The following is an 18383-nucleotide window of genomic DNA, read 5'->3' on the forward strand; positions in this document are numbered from 1 at the left end:
AATAAACATGTGGTAAAGCTAAGAGCAGTGAGCAATGTTCTTCTATTGTCGTGATTTCTCATCATCTGCTGCACTCCAGCACTTCACTGGAACATGTGTACAGTACTGCGTGTCTCCTCATTCATTTCAGCCAAACACTACAGCAGCTGTTTTTGATGAGTCACACCTTCCACCACACGGAGCAGGAACAGATCGTTCTCACATACTCATGACACAGTTGGAGAGAACAATGCCACTCGTGCCATTCCCTTTGCTAGTATTATTAGCTGGAAACACAAAGTAAAAAAAAATCATTTTGTTTTTCAGAGGAGTTTTTGATCAGGTTTCTGTTTGAGGCGGATGCAATCTGAAAAGGTCGAGCACCTCTGCAGCAGATTACAACTTCCGAGGATGGACTTACAATCTTATCGGGTGGGGGGGTGCTGGCGATGTAGCACCTGATCTCTCCCTTTTCTCCTCTGACAGCGTACTGGACCGGATCACTGGAGATGATGGGGGGGCCTGGCCAAGTCAGACAGACAAGACAAGAAAGACAGATAAAGAAGACAAAGAGACATAAGAGGATTATGACAACACATCAAAAGGTTTAAAGGGGCATAATAGCTTTGTTCTTAACAACAAATCATCACCACATTAATGAATAGACCTTACTATGATTGCCGTAAACATGAGACCACTTACAAGAAGACACTATAGCCTGCTAAATGCCTGGTTCAGCAAATCGGGCTGGTGTTATACTCATTAATGTCTGTTTCCCAGTTGGTAAAATAACTAAACCAATCAGAGCTTTGTAGGTGGGATTAAGAAAAGGGACGTGATTTTCATGTTCCAGAGCCAGAGTACATTCAATATAAAAATGGTGATAACCGTGAATGAGATCGACATCGTTACTCAGGTTGTTGTAAGTCAATTTACAGAAATAACAACTCAGAATGTGTTTCTTCAGTCAACATGCTTGTACACAAACTCTACTGATACTGATGCGGAGCTGCCATTATATTTGTTGAACTGGTAAGAAACCTATTATGAAGCGTTAGTGTTTCATGGAAAATGATGATGATCAGATACTGTGGATTTAGGGTCTGGTCACACCAACATTAGTAACTTGTTTTTAAATTATGTGTGGTGCTTTCACTTGGAATTTAACGTTTTGACTTTAAAAACATATGCTGAAATCATGACAGTTGAACATCTTGCAGTGAAGATGAGCCTATACAAGTAGCCACCATAAGCTACGTCACAGCTAACGTGCGCCTCCTTAAAAATGTAAGTACGGAGATGTGGATGCTGCAAGAGCTGTGACTGGTGAGATTGGGATGATTGTTTTTTTTTCTTCTACAAGTTTCCGATGCCAGTGGAGATAATTAATAGTAAAGACAACATTAAGGAAGTTGGTAACACACATCTAGCAAAACCATCGACTCTGCCAACCTGCAATTCTCGCTCTCTATCAGTGAATGAAATAATGTAAACACAGCAGCTGCACAGCCTTCTATTCAGCAATGAGACAAAATGAAATATATATATATATATATATATATATATATTACCTAATGAAAAGAATGTAAACACAATTACTGTGAGTATCTTTTAAATTAAAGCATGATATAGTCTGATCACATATGATGACATGCATTTAGTGTTGTGGTGATGCTTTCACTGAGTGAAATCCGATGCTGAACTATAAATTAAAACCTGTGCCACTGTTAACCCCTTGTGTCAAATTCTGTATAAAACCAGCTGGAGAGCTTAAAATGGAGAGAGCTATTAGCTGTGTGAAACCACACAATGTTATATAACCCAGTTCCTTTGTAGAATAAACAGCTCAACAAGCGACACGGCGTGGTTTGCAGTCAGTCGAGACAGGAGACAGGAGTGGATGGTACAAATACGTTCCCTTGAATTATCTGTGGTTATTTATTGTCCAGGTAGCAAACGAGAGTGCAAGTAGCCATTACATCTCCACGCTTCCAGCACATTTTGTGAAGACTCGCCAATGAATTTTGCTGTCACACTTTCTAGTCTGACTGGGCACTTAGTCAGCTGGCTAAGATTTGAGGAAAATTTGTGAACTCTCTTCTTGTCACTGTGTTCTTTTTAGAGTCGGTTTTGATCTATTAGGTAATTGCTGGACTCTCTGAGAGAGAGTTTTGACATTGAAATATTGTCTTTGGGCCGGTTTAAAGGTTCAGTGTGTAGAATTTATTGGCATCTAGTGGAACAGACTTGGCAGAAATGGAATATAATATTCATAAGTATGTTTTAATTAGTGTATAATCCCATGAAAATAAGACTCATTGTGTTTTTGTTAGCTTAGAATGAGCCCTCTATATCTACATAGGGAGCGGGTCCTCTACCCCCTGCTATGTTGCACCGCCATGTTTCTACAGTAGCCCAGAACAGACAAACCAAACACTGGTTCTAGAGAAGACCTTTCGCATTTTTTGCGAGTTTTGCAGCCACCTTAGATTCTCCTACATGCTTGAAGGGGGATGGGTATTCAGTTGGTTGCAATCTGCAACCTTTAACGCTGAAAAACTAGCTGTGGAGTTCTGGTTGAGCTTGAGCTGGAATGAATCAGGCCAGGTCAACATGAATGGCTTCAACTGTCAGACATATACAGACATATAATGTACATTAAATGATATACAGAGTGATTCTGGATCAAAAATCATCATGGAGGTCCCCCTCGTTTCATTCCTCTTCTTCCATGTTTGAAACAGAAGCAGAGTGTTGCTGTGCGTAGGAGGGTCTATCCTACGCATTTCATAATTTAATTAATTCTTGCTAATATCAGCACTGTTATTAATAGCAGAGTGAGTAGAGAGTAACACACCATTGACAGTGAGCGTAACCTCGGTCTCTCCCACACCGATCCGGGGTACGATGGCCTTGCAGACATACTGGCCTGCATCAGCTTGGCTCACTGACTTCAAGTACAGCTGGTTGTTGTTGCTGAGCACCTGCACACATATACACAAGTACAGTAGATAAGTATACACAGGAAAATCAGGAAAGCAGGTTTGTGAGGTTGAGAGCAGAGATAGACAGACGAGGAGAAGAGGGGGAGAAGGAGATTTATATTTAATTCATAAAACATGTTGATTTACTCGGCAGGCTCCATTAGTTTTTTACTGGTGCTTTTCTTAACTTGTTAGGCATGAATTAAAGATTTAAGATATGGAGACGGCGCCTTACCACTAACCGCTTGCTTTACAACTAAGCAAACATTTATGAAGTCTGGGTCTTAGACGTTAATATAAGTTTGTGTTGGGGTTTTCTGAAGGATTTGCCCAGAGGTCTATACAAGAATGGGGTCCGGGTCACTTTCTTTCTGTATAAATGATCAAATTTGACCAAAAATAGAACGACAATTAGAGAATACCTTTAAATTTCAAAGGTCAGAGTAAGTTTTGATTGGTTTGTTCTCACCATGCTGGAGCCCTTCTTGGTCCAGGTGAGGGTGAGAGGAGGGTTTCCAGACCACTTGCAGTTCAGGGTGACGTCAGAGTCCGCATCCACCGTAACTGGCCTGGGCTCCACTACCAGGATGGGACCGACTGATAGAGAGAGAATTAAATTCCATGATAGCAGACCGTTAAACAACCTTCAAAATAAAAGTGTTTATTCAAATTCTCCTTTGTAATTTTTTTCTGTGGCTGTCTCCCATAAAGCAGGTCGTGTTTTGGTGTAGGATTCTTTTCTTTATTCTTTATTTCTTTTACTGGAATAAACATTTTTTTTCTTTTTATGATTCTTCTGGTTATGTCTAGCTTTATTTTTAAAGTCACTGCTATATCAGTGACTAGTTGTTTTATTCACAACTTTTTTGTGTGTTTTTCACTTGGTTTGGCCAGTAAAGCATAACTGAGCTGAAATTAATAGATAATAGATTAATACTGTAGATGACTCAGGTACGTTTGCCCTCTACTCACAGTGGACGTCCACCAGGATGCTGACGTTGGTGTTCCCCACGGCGTTGAACACCTGACAGGACACGGGCTCGGTGAAGAAGGAGTGATCTGCCGTGGTGACAAACACGCTTTCCCTGGCGCCCTCCAGCAGCACGCCACCTTTAGCCCACCTGACAGAGAAACACTCCGCCGTTTAACAAGTTATCAAACGTTACAGATCATTGTTATGTTCGTTTGTCAGCAGAAGATCTTAAAAGCATAATGAGTTATTGATAATAATCCAAATATTAGATTTCCACAATTTACCAATGTGTGTTTTTTGTATATTATCAATGAATGTTATTAAACTAACATTTATAGAAACTTTATGTCAGAACCTGAGGGAATGATTGCAAGTTAAAGAAACATTCATCTGTTATCTGTACTGTATCTTGCCAGATATCTAACTCAAAATCATATACCCATATTGTACATCTGCCATTAGATGACATTTTAATATACACTTAATAGGCTTAGTGACTAAGTACTTGGCAGAGGTCCCGTACCGAGACCCTCTAGTGGAGTCTCAAAACTCAGATTAAAAGGTACGGTGTTAAAGTACAGCATATAGTCATTTCAGTGTCTCCGTATTGTCACCAAGGATAAAAGTCTGTGCTTAATTGTGCAAATATTCAATACTTTCACCAATTCTGTTCTGCAAGCAGAAATTACAATCACCTCCAGAGGATGGTTACAAGTAGATTAGAATAGATGAAAGAAAACCTATTGGCATTTAACAGATTTGCAATCTGGCTTTTGATGTTGCACTACAGGACCAGAATCAAGAAGTCCATCACACTTTGAGCTGAACTTAAAGCTGCAACAATACAGTTAAAGTTAGTATTATAAGATATTGTTTGTTTGAAGTTAAGTATACTGAAATATATATATTTCTAGATAAAAAAAGCAAACTTCTGGTAACATTTCCTCCAGACCTGTAGCCCATGATGGCTGGGTTAGCAGTGGCTTGGCAGGTAAAGGTGACTCTCTCGCCCTCCAGGACAGAGCGAGGCTCGATGGACAGGGTCACTGTAGGAGGATCTGCACAGGGAAACAGACGTATTCAATGTTCATCTCAAGATTAACTGAATGATGGTATGAATGCCTGGAGTGTTTCAGCTGTAGCAAGCAGCGTTAGGATTGATTTCCACACAAATAAGTCACACAAAGTATAAAAGTCATAATAAAATATGGTGTTTCGAAGCTCCACTTCTGTACAGCTACTGCTTTTAAACATCACTGGTTCAGCATCTACTGTTACTGCAGTTTGTCTCCCAGTAATTAGTAGCTACACTGGGTCAGAAAAACACATCAGTCTTCTTGATTGAAAATTCAAACTACAGTTTCCTTGCGAGCAGTCATTTATTTCCTCAGGGACACAACTTAAAACCCTTCAAAACAAAGGTTTCCAGTTTTCCAGATGTTGAAGAAAATCAACTTTACGTGAAAATTACTGGTGTCAAAATTTGTGCCAAATCAATGACAGCAATAAATCAAACTTTGATTTGGGGTTTAGAACGGTGAAAAATAGAGGCTGTCCAAGTTGACAAATGTAGGGGCAGCTGATTAAAATCATAGAGTGATTTTGCTGTGTGTCAACAGGAAAACAGCTCGACCCCACCTGAGCCCCACCTGCACACCTTTACACTGTAAGAGAGAAAAAAAAGCGACATACGGTGGACGTTGAGGGTGACAGTGGCTCGTTTGCCCATCGGCACTGCCGGGTTGCTGGCCACACAGGTGAAGTTGCTGCCGCTGTCGGTGTCGACCGGCGTGATCGGCAAGTAGCTCCTGGTCGTCACCCTCTTCCTGTCCGGCAACACCTCCTGTGAGACAGTGGAGAGGAGAGGAAAGGAGAGGAGGTTTGTGGGTAGAGTGGTGGGTTGAATTTTGGGAGGGGAGCCAACAGGGGAAGATCAAAGAAGAAGAGGAGGAGCACGGGTGGAAGAAGAAAAGGACAAAAAAAGAGGAGATAACAAAGAGTATCACAGGAGAAATAAAAGAAAGGAAAGGAATGAGAAGGGAGAAAGACATAGGAGGGTTACTAAGTGAGCCAAGAGAGTTAAAGAAATAACATAAAATAGAAATCTGAAGATAGAAATAGCAACAACATGAGGAGAGATGGTGCAAGCTGAAGATCGAAAGGAGAATTTTAATGAGACATTTTATAGAAAGACATGTTCCTGTTCTTTATCTTCATAATTCAAAAGTTTAATGTTGGTGCAGGAAGGTAACTTTCTACAAAATGTTCGTTCAATTAACTGAAGCAATTTTGATTTTATGATAGCATTGGGATTTGCATTTAATAAGAGCCCAAAACTCAAACTAAAGCTGTAAAGAAACATAGAAGTGCTGAGATGTATAGTTGATTGATCAGAGAAACTCAATTTTGATAATTAAAATTAAGTCATTTATTAAAGAAAATTATCAAACATGATGGTTCCAGATTCTCAAATGTGAGGATTTGTATCTTATCTGCTTGTAATAGGCATTATTCTTATTTTTAAATTTTTTTTTCAAAATAAAGGATTACTTTATTGATTGGAAAATAATTGATTTCTCAGTAGTGAAAATAATCCTGCAGGATAAGAACATAACATCCAGTGTTATTTGATTGAGGAAGGTGAGGTGTTTTGCAATGCAGCTACAAAATCTATTAAAAAAGTATGTACAGCCTTCACGGTGGTGTAAATGCGTGGTCAGTATCACAGTAACATAAGAGCAGCATGTAATATGTATGAGTGTGTGTGTGTGTGTGTGTGGGGGGGGGGGGGGGCATAGAACGGGCTGCAAGAGATGTAAAAACATCTGTGTTTGAGTGTGTGAGTCAGTGTTTGCTGCTGCTTCTGTGTGCATATGAAAGCATGAGTGTGCATATGTGAATGTGTGTCTATGTGTGTGTGTGTGTGTGCGTGCTTGCAGGCATAATTTCATATGTGTAGGAGAGAATATGGGAGCGGGAGGAGAGTGTGAATGTGGGTGAAAAAGTGCAAAATGTATGAACGTGTGTGTGTGCAAGTGTCACCGAGTACAGTTGCTGCCTATATACTGTATGTACGTGTGTGTGAGAGGTTGAAAATGTTAATACAAAGCTTATTAAAGAAGGAGTGAGAGAATGTACATCACATGTAGATGCAAGGCTATAGAGGGAAGTAATGTCTGCACAGCGGATCAGTTGGATCAGGTAAAGACTGACCTGACAAAGACCTGACTGAGATCAAAACATTATGTATCTGAATACATTTATGGTTTGTGTGCAGGTGAACACTGAAACACTGAAATACCAAAAGTGCATATAATGTCATGTCCGTAATCTACAAAGAACCATCCAAGTATTATTAGTTGCCATTTAATTACGCAACTTATTGTCTTAAATTCAGCTTTAAAACTTCTGAAATGAAAACAATCCATGACTATATTATAATTACTGAGATCTCATGCACAAAAGCTCTTAAATGTGGTAAAACAGCTAATAAAACTCGAGCCAGTTGCATTTGCAGCCTGACTGAGTGTGTAAGTGAGTAAATAAAGTTTACTTATATAGCACCTTTTACAGACACCAGTCACAAAGTGCTTCTCAGGGCATATACACAAAAAACAATAAAGGAATAAATCAAAGATAAACGACAAATAAAACACACAGGAGGGGGAAAAAAAGAGGCATAAGAAAGTGTGCATGTCCAAAACAACACACTGCGCTCATGGCATCATGTGGGGGAGGTGTGTATGTGAGATAGATGATGGAAAAGCGTGACACTCTCTCAAGATTTTGGTCTTGTGACATTTATTCAGGATGCAAGACCAAACTGTCATGACTTAGATTTTTTTTTTAAATAAATCTTCCATTTTTGGCTTGCAGACAGTGTTGCACATTTCATTTATCATGTGAGTGTACAGTACAGTATGTCTATTAGATGACACATGGACAAAATGTTATGTTGACAAATTCCAATTTGACGTAGCTCATCTTGGCATGACATTACAGTTATTAGGAAAAAAGTAACGCCTGCACATTCACTCCAAAGCCGCAATATTTATTCAAATAAACAACATTTAGATCCAAGTCAGATCTTTGTCAGGTCAAAATGGGTTTTTTTGGCATTTGACATTACAGTTTTATAAACCAATGTGATAGTATGATTGAGCTGTAGCTGGTTGGAATCTCATTCTTGTGTCATTAGTAATGGCTGAGTCTCTTCCCCTGTTGAGCCTTTTTAACACAGCAGCGATTGCTTTGTCTGAGATGTTAGGACATTTCCTTTGGGTATTAAATACTGCGGACAATCACTGGAAAACTGACAAATTTGAGTTTTGTAGCGATGGAGTAGTGATGGAGTCATGCAGTGATCTTTTCAATGATTATTCCCTGTCTGTGTTGGCACTTTTGGAAACACATACTGTATTAAATGGATCACAAATACCTAAAGTCTCCTATCAGGTTTCAATGCACAAAACACTTCACTTGTTAGCAGGTCAGGATTTGCACTTTGTAAGCATGAAAAGGCATAATTTCCATCACAAATACTAATTAAATATGGCTCCCTTATACTAAGGTGTTATTATTTTGTCAATCAAGAAATTAGGTTGTGCACTGACTTGGTTTGTCTAGCATGCTAACTGCACTGCACACTGTATTTCTCTAATGCAGGACTTCTGGAGTGCTGCTTGGCCTGAGGTGTACATACAGTAATTCCCCCTCACACTGCCCATGGCAAAAAGCATATAAACAAATAAACATCATTGGGCTTCGACTGAGGAACACATTGTACTCCTATTGTACTAGAATTTCTGTTACAAACCATTTTAAAGCCTCCAGTAGGCACGTGAGATACAGATCTCATTTAGTGAAATAAATTCTTCATGGTTTTATGTCTGTTTTATGTTGCGTGACTCTTGCCTTGTGCACGTGTTTCCTATTAGCTGAATGTGTGTGCGTGTGTGTGAGTGTGACTCACTGTGGATTGGTAGGCCCCCTCCACAGCGACTCCATCCTTGGTCCACTGGATGTGCGCTGCAGGCTTAGCCCCGCGGGTCACACAGGTCAAGTTGTACGGATTCCCAGCCATGAGCAGGAGCTCCGGGGTTCCCTCGACCACCGGGTCCTCAGGGGGGACTGGAGGACGGACACACAAAAACATTTATTTATGTTGTTGCCTTGATCATGGCGTTGAGAGCTCATGCATACAGACAAACATATATGCATAAAACACTTTAGCAATGACAGGCTTCTCTCTGGGTTTGAGAAAATCTGCTACTTAGTCCAATAAAACACCCTTTCAAACCATTTGGATTCCCTCAAAAACACATTTCCATTATACTAAAAAACAGGGCTGTTTTTCTATGTTCCTTAAAAATTTACACTTTGGTGATACAAAACATAGTACTGAAGCAAAACTATCCTGCTTTGTGGGGAGTCTGGATGAAGCCTTCACCATGGTGTTGTGATATCCAAATCTGCTATCCAGCATTTTCCTCATGAGGTTATTGCTGTTTGACCTTTGTTGTGTGTAATTTTAATGATCTGGAAATAAAGCCTATGTTACTGTATATATTACTTCAGTTCCTGTACATGTAAAAGACAACTAAAATGTTGATATGTAAATGGTTTTACTTTTTTGCCCATCACTAAAATTTGTTTTTAAAATTTTTATATAAGCAAGGAGCACAGGAGGTCAGTTCCTTGCTCAAGAGTGTTTCTCCTTAACTTCCCCTACATGCAGCTCCCTCCAAAACTGCGAGGAAGAATGAATTTGTAACTTTTAGACACAAGCTTGGCTTTCCAAACTGCATGCAAATGTGTCTGTCTGTAATGTTTCTGGGGTTGTTGCATTCTTGTACCTTCTGATCCTCTCGGGTGTGTTTGTTACAACATAGAGGGCAAAAGTACATTTCCAAAATGAACAAACACCATGAATACTGCACAGTACATTAATTTGTCTAATAGAAACAGATGGGGAAACTCCAAGATTACTGCAAGAATGATGCATCAAATATAGTCAGTAGAGTAGAGCCAGTTGAATTAGCTCTGAAAATTAACATCTGTGTGTTTTAATTGATCGTGAGATTTCAACCAAACAGTTCATCTCAGACTATAAAGGTGCCTCTGAGTGTGAACCTCAGTTTCTCAAATCATCTCCGGGCCACTATGGAAGATCGTTTTCTCAAACTGAACTGAAAAAAGAAAAGAAAATCTAAAAAAATATATATTGTAAAAATGACCCCTGTGTCTACAGCTGTAGTTCACTTACTGAGTACATTGAGTTTGGCCCTCCTGGAGCGCAGGGCGGCCTCTGTGGCCTGACACTCGTACAGAGAGTCATCGGACAGCTCGGCATTAGAGATCTCCAAGTTGTACTGGCCGATGTCCAGAGCCCGCTGCACGCGATACCTGGGCCAAGCTGCAGGAGACACACACCAGGTTTGCAGTTAAATAGATGCAGAGGTAAACAGTATGAGACTTGTGTGATTCATGCATTTGTTGGAGTTTCTGTTTTAGCTCTACAGTAAGTCATGCATCATATCAGGGTCTATTTGCAGGTCGAAAAAAATAGCGTACCACCTGGAAAACATGACCTCATGTTTGAAAAAGATTGCTGGCACTTTACAGACTACTATTACAGCTGTGAGTCATCATAATAGCACTGCCTTCACAAAAGATCTGTCTGAGAATATCATCATCTTTACTTTAGAAACGCAGAGTGACAAGCTTCGTGTGCAGCATTGTAAAAAATAATTTGGGGATTTTGGAATGAAGGCTTTCATTTCCATGTACTGAAAAGGGAACTAGACAAAACTATAAATTCAATGTGTGCAGGATGACTTTATATAGCTGGAATTGGTTCACAAAATTGCAATATTTTTTTTGTTATGAATAATGTCCTCAAATGTGTAGCTTTAGTTGTGAAGACACAGCTTCATTGACAATATTTTTTAAGCCGCTCCAGACTGGAAAAAATACAGACAACATAAATTGGAAAGGAATTTTGTGAATTTAAATGGTTGCTTCACCAAAATGAATAATCCACAGAACATATTGTGAACAGTTTTCATGGAGGGTATTTCTTTGGAAGTGTTCTATTGATTATTTAGAGTAACTGGGACATTTTTCTGGAAAGAGATGAATATTCAGCGCTGTGAGCAGAACAAACAGTATTCCATCCACCTCCGTTTTAAATCTCAAAACCTCTGAAAATAAAACCAAAACTATCTGCATGGCTGGATGCCACAAGAAGTAAATGAGGTTATATATTTACTGTAGTTTGTAATTTTGGTGAACCAACCCTTTAAATTGTAAGTTATCAAGATGTGTGCCATACAGTTTATGTTGGGAAAACAAATAACAAACAAAAAAAAAAGAAAAAGACTTCTTCTTTTCTTTAATGTTAGCTACTGTGTGTCTGTCCCATGCTTTCCTATGCACCAGAGTACCGGCATATCTGACTTGTTTGCAAGATAAAGAAATAGAAAAAAAGCTGAATCACAAATGTACTGCATCAATCAGAGACAGAGACTAGCAAACAGGATGCACATTTATATGAAAATGTCAAAGCTTTTTTTTATCTTAATGCACAGCATTTATTTTTAAGTAGTTTTAAAGACCTGTTTGCAGATGGATATCTGCAGATCATGATAGTCTGTCTTTTACACAAACAACACAGGGGAAGGTAATCCATGCAGGAGTACGCACGTAAACACACACAGCTGCACAGTAACACAGTCAGAGATAAACAGCTGAAGGGTTTTTGCATGAACACAGATCAAACATCGCCACACATATACAATGATGCCACATCAATTCCTGTATGATACACAAACTGCACAACTACAGGCAGCGCCGTTCCTATTACAACACCCCTTATTCTCTCTGTTTGAACCCTCGCCTCTCAGACAAAGACATAATTGAGCGTGACGTCCCACTAGGGGGCACTCATTGATCCTCCGTGCCCAATCCTAACATGACATCATGGATTCAGATGGCAAAGGCAGGCGAGCAGGCGGGCTGTCGGGGTGCGGAGAGGAGGAGGATTGGGGTGGGTGGGGTGAGGGACAAAAGTATTAGTGGAGATTACATCATCCACTCCAGCACCTCGCAGCATAGCAACCACAGAGGTGAAAGCTCCCCAGGGAGAAGGAGAAGGAGAAGAAGAAAGAGGAGGAGGTTGAGAACGAACAATAAACTGCCACCACTGATGCCTGCAGGTGGTGAGAGCATTATCTTTTAGTTAATTGCATTGATACATGTAAACACGGTACACACATGTGACATGTGACATAGATCATTACCATATTAAAGGGTTCTCTTTATATTTTATATTACTCTAGATTTACATTGAGAACCTGTTTTAGTCGAACACAGATCTCCTGCGTGTGTGCAAACTGCAGGTATGATTTTACTGCGCAGTCTGCCCGCCTACACTGTCATTAACAGCAGTATAAAACCACAAAGGGCACATAACAACAACCTCTTATATATCATACTTCATACAACAACAACACCTCATTAGATCAGTATACATTATTTCTATATTAATTAAAGGACCAGTGGGTAGGATTTCGTGGCATCTAGCGGTGAGGTTGCACCGCCAACTGAATACCCCTCCCCTTCAAGGTGTGAAGGAGAACCTACAGTGGCTGGGAAACTTACAAAAAACATCAAAGGTCCTCTCTAGAGCCAATGTTTTGTTTGTCTGTTCTGGGCTAAACTGTAGAAACATGGCGGTGCAACATGGTGGCCTCTGTGGAAGAAGACCTGCTCCCTATGTAGCTATAAAGGGCTCATTCTAAGCAAACGAAAACACACCATTCCTCTTTTCATGGGATTATACACTAATTAAAACATACTTATGAATATTATATCCCATTTCTGCCAAGTCTGTTCTGCTAGATGCCAGTAAATTCTCAAATTCTCAATAAACAAGAGAAGAAGAAGAAGGAGGGACTGTACGTCACGGATGAAGGGAGGAATGGCAGCACAAGCAATTTAAAGATAAAAAAAAAATGGACGGAAGTTGATGATGGATGGAAGAAAAGCCGAGAAAAAGAGACAAAGAGGACAACATGTTGATCAAACGCTGGTGTGTTTGTCACCGCAACCGCGCTTGCAAAGGGGCTACAAGGACAAAGAGAGCATTACCGACAGAGAGAAGGAGGGAGGAGGAAGGCATGAGCGAAAAAAAAAAGAGAGGAAAGCAGAGGAGAGAGAAATGAAAAGCATCTGAGAAATACAAGTGATGAAAGAAGTGGTTTTGAAAGACAGAGGAGCGTGTGTGTGTGTGTGTGAGAGAGAGAGAGAGGAACATGCTGACCTTTACTGAACCTGTGAATTAAATTGAGTTGAACACAAGATTCACATCACATGTCAGATTATCACTTGTGTGACTGTGTGCATGTGTCTTTGGGGTTTTGTGTGTGTGTGTGTGTGTGCGGGTGGTGAGTTGACTGAATGCATATGGGTGGGTGGGTGTGTATGTGATGTGTTTATGTGCTATACAGTATGTGTTGTTCTTTGTGGATGAATTTACAGTATGATGAGAAGTGTGACGTGTGGTTTAGAGCTTAAAGGGCACTAAGTATGCGAGTGCTAATGCACTTATTGTTTATAATGTTATTTTGTTGAGTAAATTGCTCAGTCAAGTAAATATCTGTGACATTTTCATATATAAATAAATGTTTTTTTTCCCCTCTATCACTGAATTACTTTAAAAGAGGGTTTCAAGCGGGTAATGGATGGTTTGTCTAGAAGGTTTTTCTTGAGAAAAGCAATTACAGCTGCAGTGGTATGTTTGGAATTAACACAAGAAAAAAAAATGTGCATTTGGCATAATGTTTAAGTCTGAGTCCTTGTCCTTGTAGTGTCATCAACACTCTGATTTTACCACCACAAAGTCTGAGAAACAAGCAGAAACACCACAGAAATCCTACTTATAGCATCAAAGATGTTGTTGGGTGAAGACTTAAAACCAAAATTTAAAAAAGGTGGAACTCACAGATTACATATTTACTGCAGAATTGATCGATACTATGCTTTTTTTTCTATAGTAAGCACTACACTGATTATAATGCAGCATTTCAGTTTAAGTACTTCACATTAAATTACCTTTCAATGAAGATTCTCAATGCTATCTCAGAGGCTGTTCAACAGATACACGTCTGAGAGATCATTTTCATTCTTGAAATAGCTCACTAAAATTTATCATGGGCAAGGAATAAAAGCTATCTGCAGCTGCAGTCGTAAAAAGTCAATACCTGCAGTCACTAAGCCACGCTGGTCACAAGCTTGTTTGAATGTTTTTTTGCAAAACGGGGCCACTTATTTAATTTTTCACTTCTGAGTTTCCTCCGATCATCCTGCGAATGCAGAGGGAAAAAAAAAAATCCTCTTCTCTTTCTTTTGTGGCTTCGACCCTTTAACTCTCCTCACTTTTGGTTGTGTGTGATACTTACCCCATCTCTAAAATGAAGCGCATTCTACTGTTGCACTCGCAGTAAGTCATTCTGGATGTGCGTGTCGGCTTAAAATGTAAATGCGAATGTGCGTCTGCTTTTGTCAGCAGTGTGAGGGATTTTCTCTAATTCAGCATGATATACAGGACTCATTTTTGCCCAGATTGTCACTCACACGCCTCTTGGCTCTTAACTCTCTCTCTCTTGGTACAGTGTTCATTCCCTTAATGTTAAAAAACCCCTACACTTTTCAGCCATAATATCTTTTGTCAAGGTTCTTACAGTCAAAACTGAACCGAAACCGTAGCTGAGTTATTCCCCTTCTTTACTTCACTTTGATCCCTACAGCTTGGTGGAGCTGCGAGATTTCACTCCTTTTCACTACGGGATTTCTTCCCCATCCCTCACCTCTGAGACCCTCTCCGACGCCGAGGGCCAGGCCGTCCTTGGTCCACTGGACGATGCCGCTGTAGTTGAAGACCACGCAGGACAGCACCACCCGTTCTCCGAGTACCACCGACTGGTCTGCAGGCTCCTGGGAGAAGCGGACGCACCACACTGCAACAGAAGGACAGAGAATAAAATCAATTTTAAGTTCCTTTCATTGTGACCTGGCAATGAGCTGCCATCTTTTACTGCAGTGTATTGAGCTAAACAGTCCGATCGACTCGTGCTTATCCATGTGGTGGCCGCTGGGGTAATTTGTTTTGTGTTTTTATTGCGTTTATGATGTTTTTATTGTCGTTTTTTATTATGTGTTTTTATTGAGAGTGTGTTTTAATATAAACCCCGTCTTTGAGTGAAATTTCTCTTATGGGACTGTAAAGTTTTGGAGTGAATTTGCTTGCATTTATGCACATATGTGTTGGCTGGTTGCAGAGCAAAAGCGAGACACAAGAGAATTCCTACTTTTTATTTTATAAAATCATTTTAATCATTGGTCTTTTTAACTGGACTCGGAGCTCAGTCGCTACAATTTGCATATTTGTAACTCCTCTGTGTTTTTCTGCTTCTGTTTCTTTTCTTTCTTGCCCCCTTTTCAAGGTTTTCCCTGGACTTTACAAAGACTTATGTTGTCTCTGCGTGGGTATGTGTTAATGAAAGTGTGCGTGCGTGCATGGATGTGTAAGCGCACGCTTGTGTTGCAAGAACATCATTGCCAAGCTGTGATACAGCCTGCTCTTTTTCATCACACAGTACAAAGGATTTTGCTTACACACACACATTTCCTCCAGCAAAATAAGCCTTTTGGCTATTGCAGCGCCACTAAAATACACGGATATAAAAACTACAAGTGTAGCGCAGGCATACATTAACGCTCTCGCATAAAGAGAAAGTGTCAGGTGAGGAGGCGAGGCACTAACCCGGCTCTGTTTTCAGCCGTTTGCATCATCAGGTAAAATTGTTTCATATTCCAGAGAAAGTCTTGCAAGAAGGCTTGTTAATTAAGGCAGAGAAGGAGACTGTGGTGCTTTAGATGACACATGTACACGCACGTGCACGAGCGCACACACACTGAACACTCTGAATCTTATACAAACAGAAGCTCCTGCACACACGCAACACTGAATCACACCCAATTTATGCACTCATACACAGGCACACACACCTCACTGAGTATTTCACGCACATGTAATTGCACATTGAGTCACAAAGCTGATCATCCACGCACATATAAACACACACACACACACACACACACACACACACACTTCCACATAGTTGGTGTTTGTCTTCCCATGGGCTATTCTGTTCTTGGATCATGGTTAAAACAATCCTATTAGCTAATTAAGGCAAAACTGGTTAATAAAGCAGGCCGTGGCTCTGAGGGACACGTCTCAGTGGGATTCAACCACAAAGGTGCAAACAACGGGGAGATTTACTGATTTGTCAGGAGGATTACATGACCTGTCATGTTATTTGTGAGGAGGCCTCCTTCATTGAAGGCAGGAATCCTCAGACTTCACAAGAGGCACTTTGATGTTTTCATCAACTTTCCTTTTGCATAGTGAATCGAGAAGACAACTGCTGTGACTGTAAGCCGATAGCTGTGTTATCTTTTTGAAGATAAAGGAAAATCTGTCTTAAAGCGTTTTACTATTGTTAAAGTAGCTCTTGTTTTGTTGCGTTTTTCTTTCTCTTCTTCTGGCAAAAAGATGATGTTGAGATATTGCTTTATTGCTTTTATAATATATTTTTATAACAGAACCTTTTTTTTTTCTGATGGCCCAAAACCTTTGTAGTGTACATCTGGTTTTGTGGTGACCGAGCTTTTGTTGTCATGTCTCCAGGGTTACAATATGTAACCATCTTCTTCTGGGTGTTAAGGAGTTTGAAATCTCATCTCATTACCTTTTTTTTTCTTCTCTTGGACATTTTATTGATGCTCTTACTCACCCTGACTTCTTTTTAACTTCTTTGAACACTATTAATTCATTAATTCATTCATGTATCAGTTGTATTTAATTGTTTTGTTTGATTTCCCTTTTTCTGTGACTTACATTCTTTCATTTATGACCGTGAATCCTTTGAAACCCAGGTTTTGAAATGTGTTATTTAAGTTACTTTTTTTACTGAATTACGTTTGTTGTCAGTTCCCCAAATTAAAGTGCGCTGGCTTCTTATTACAGCCACCGTTTTCTGCTCTCTGATGTTTAAACAGTCAAACAGGTCCAGTTCGAATCCGCCTTATCTTTCCTCTCCCTGTCGACTGCGTAACACTACTGTAAAAGTCGTTATTTATGCCAACCACTTCTGACCTTTGACTTCAACTCCCAAACTACACTTTAAACAGTCAAACAGGGAGTAATCTACAAGAGAAGACACACTGATACCAATTTTTTGCAACTCAAAAAAAGCCTCATTAGACCAAAATGCAATGCAGTTCCAAGATGTTAAATGTTGAGTGAGTGGTACAAGTCTGTCTTTGTCTCTACAAGCAAAAACTGTCATCATTATCACTTTCTTCACCTTGAACATATTTTCACACAAAGGCGGTTTGAACAACACAGATACAACAAAATCACTTCATTAAAGAATAACAGCTGGAATACATCATCCAACATCACACCAACATGTACAAACAGATGAAGAGGTTTGTAAAAATCAGGTATCAACTCACTTTTTGTGCAGGTGTCACTCACACAAAATCTGTGTTGGACAAGTCAAAACTTGTCAAAACAAGTTGATCTTCTAAATTTATTCTTAGATTCAGTCTATTATATAAATGAAGAATGTCAGAAAATGATTTTATTTCTTCTTAGTATGTTAAACAACCCTGATGGAGGAGCCAAAACATCCACTTTTTATTGCATTAAAAACCGATTGTGACGTTCCCAGGTTGCATCTTTCTCTCTTTCAAGCTCTTTTAAGTCAAAGTCATAAACACAGAGACAAAACAGTGAATATGGAAGCTGCTGCTGCTGCTGCTGCTGCTGCTGCTTCCCACAGAGAAGAAGAAGAAGAAGCTGCTGGGATGTGATATCCTGCTGACATGAGTGATTTACATGTGGGTCATGTTATGCATGATTTATGCAAAATTAACAGCTATTATGAGTAAGGGCCCTCTTCTTCGTGTATAACTCCGCACAGAACAACGCATGTTCTCCTGGGACTGACTTGTGTGTGTGTGTATGTGTGTGTGTGTGTGTGTGTGTGTGTGTGTGTGTGTGAGAGAGAGAGAGAGATGAAGAAATTGTGACAGAAGGACAAAAAGGAGGAGACAGAAAACATTTCTGTTTGTGTGTCATGATATTCGAGTGTGTGTATGTGTGTTTGTGAGTGTGTGGCTATATATTAGTGTGCTGATTTGTGTATGTGTGTGTGTGTGTGTGTGTGTGTGTGTGTGTGTGGCCTGTCAGCCTGCAACAGGGACTCAGATTGCGGAGGAGAGAGCTGCACTGACAGAGAACAGAGATGTAATTAACCCTACGGGATACCCCCCCACCTTCCTCCCCCCAACACACACACACACACACACACACACAC

At 40.0% G+C, this 18383-nt stretch overlaps 1 protein-coding gene across 2 annotated transcripts in view; it reads right to left on the bottom strand.

The window, feature by feature from the left end:
- kirrel1b (kirre like nephrin family adhesion molecule 1b) overlaps window positions 1-18383 on the bottom strand; it is a 77072-nt gene that overhangs the window by 15636 nt on the left and 43053 nt on the right. For both annotated transcript variants that reach the window (XM_042429798.1, XM_042429797.1), the window contains exons 2-10: window positions 14805-14954; window positions 10202-10351; window positions 8909-9066; window positions 5629-5779; window positions 4889-4994; window positions 3936-4084; window positions 3433-3560; window positions 2837-2963; window positions 401-501 (exon numbers count right to left, since the gene is read on the bottom strand). In XM_042429798.1, the coding sequence (XP_042285732.1) occupies window positions 401-501; window positions 2837-2963; window positions 3433-3560; window positions 3936-4084; window positions 4889-4994; window positions 5629-5779; window positions 8909-9066; window positions 10202-10351; window positions 14805-14954 (1220 nt within the window). The remainder of the gene's footprint in view (window positions 1-400; window positions 502-2836; window positions 2964-3432; window positions 3561-3935; window positions 4085-4888; window positions 4995-5628; window positions 5780-8908; window positions 9067-10201; window positions 10352-14804; window positions 14955-18383) is intronic.

Source organism: Thunnus maccoyii, chromosome 12 (assembly GCF_910596095.1).
Source record: "Thunnus maccoyii chromosome 12, fThuMac1.1, whole genome shotgun sequence".
Taxonomy (NCBI): Eukaryota; Metazoa; Chordata; class Actinopteri; order Scombriformes; family Scombridae; genus Thunnus; species Thunnus maccoyii.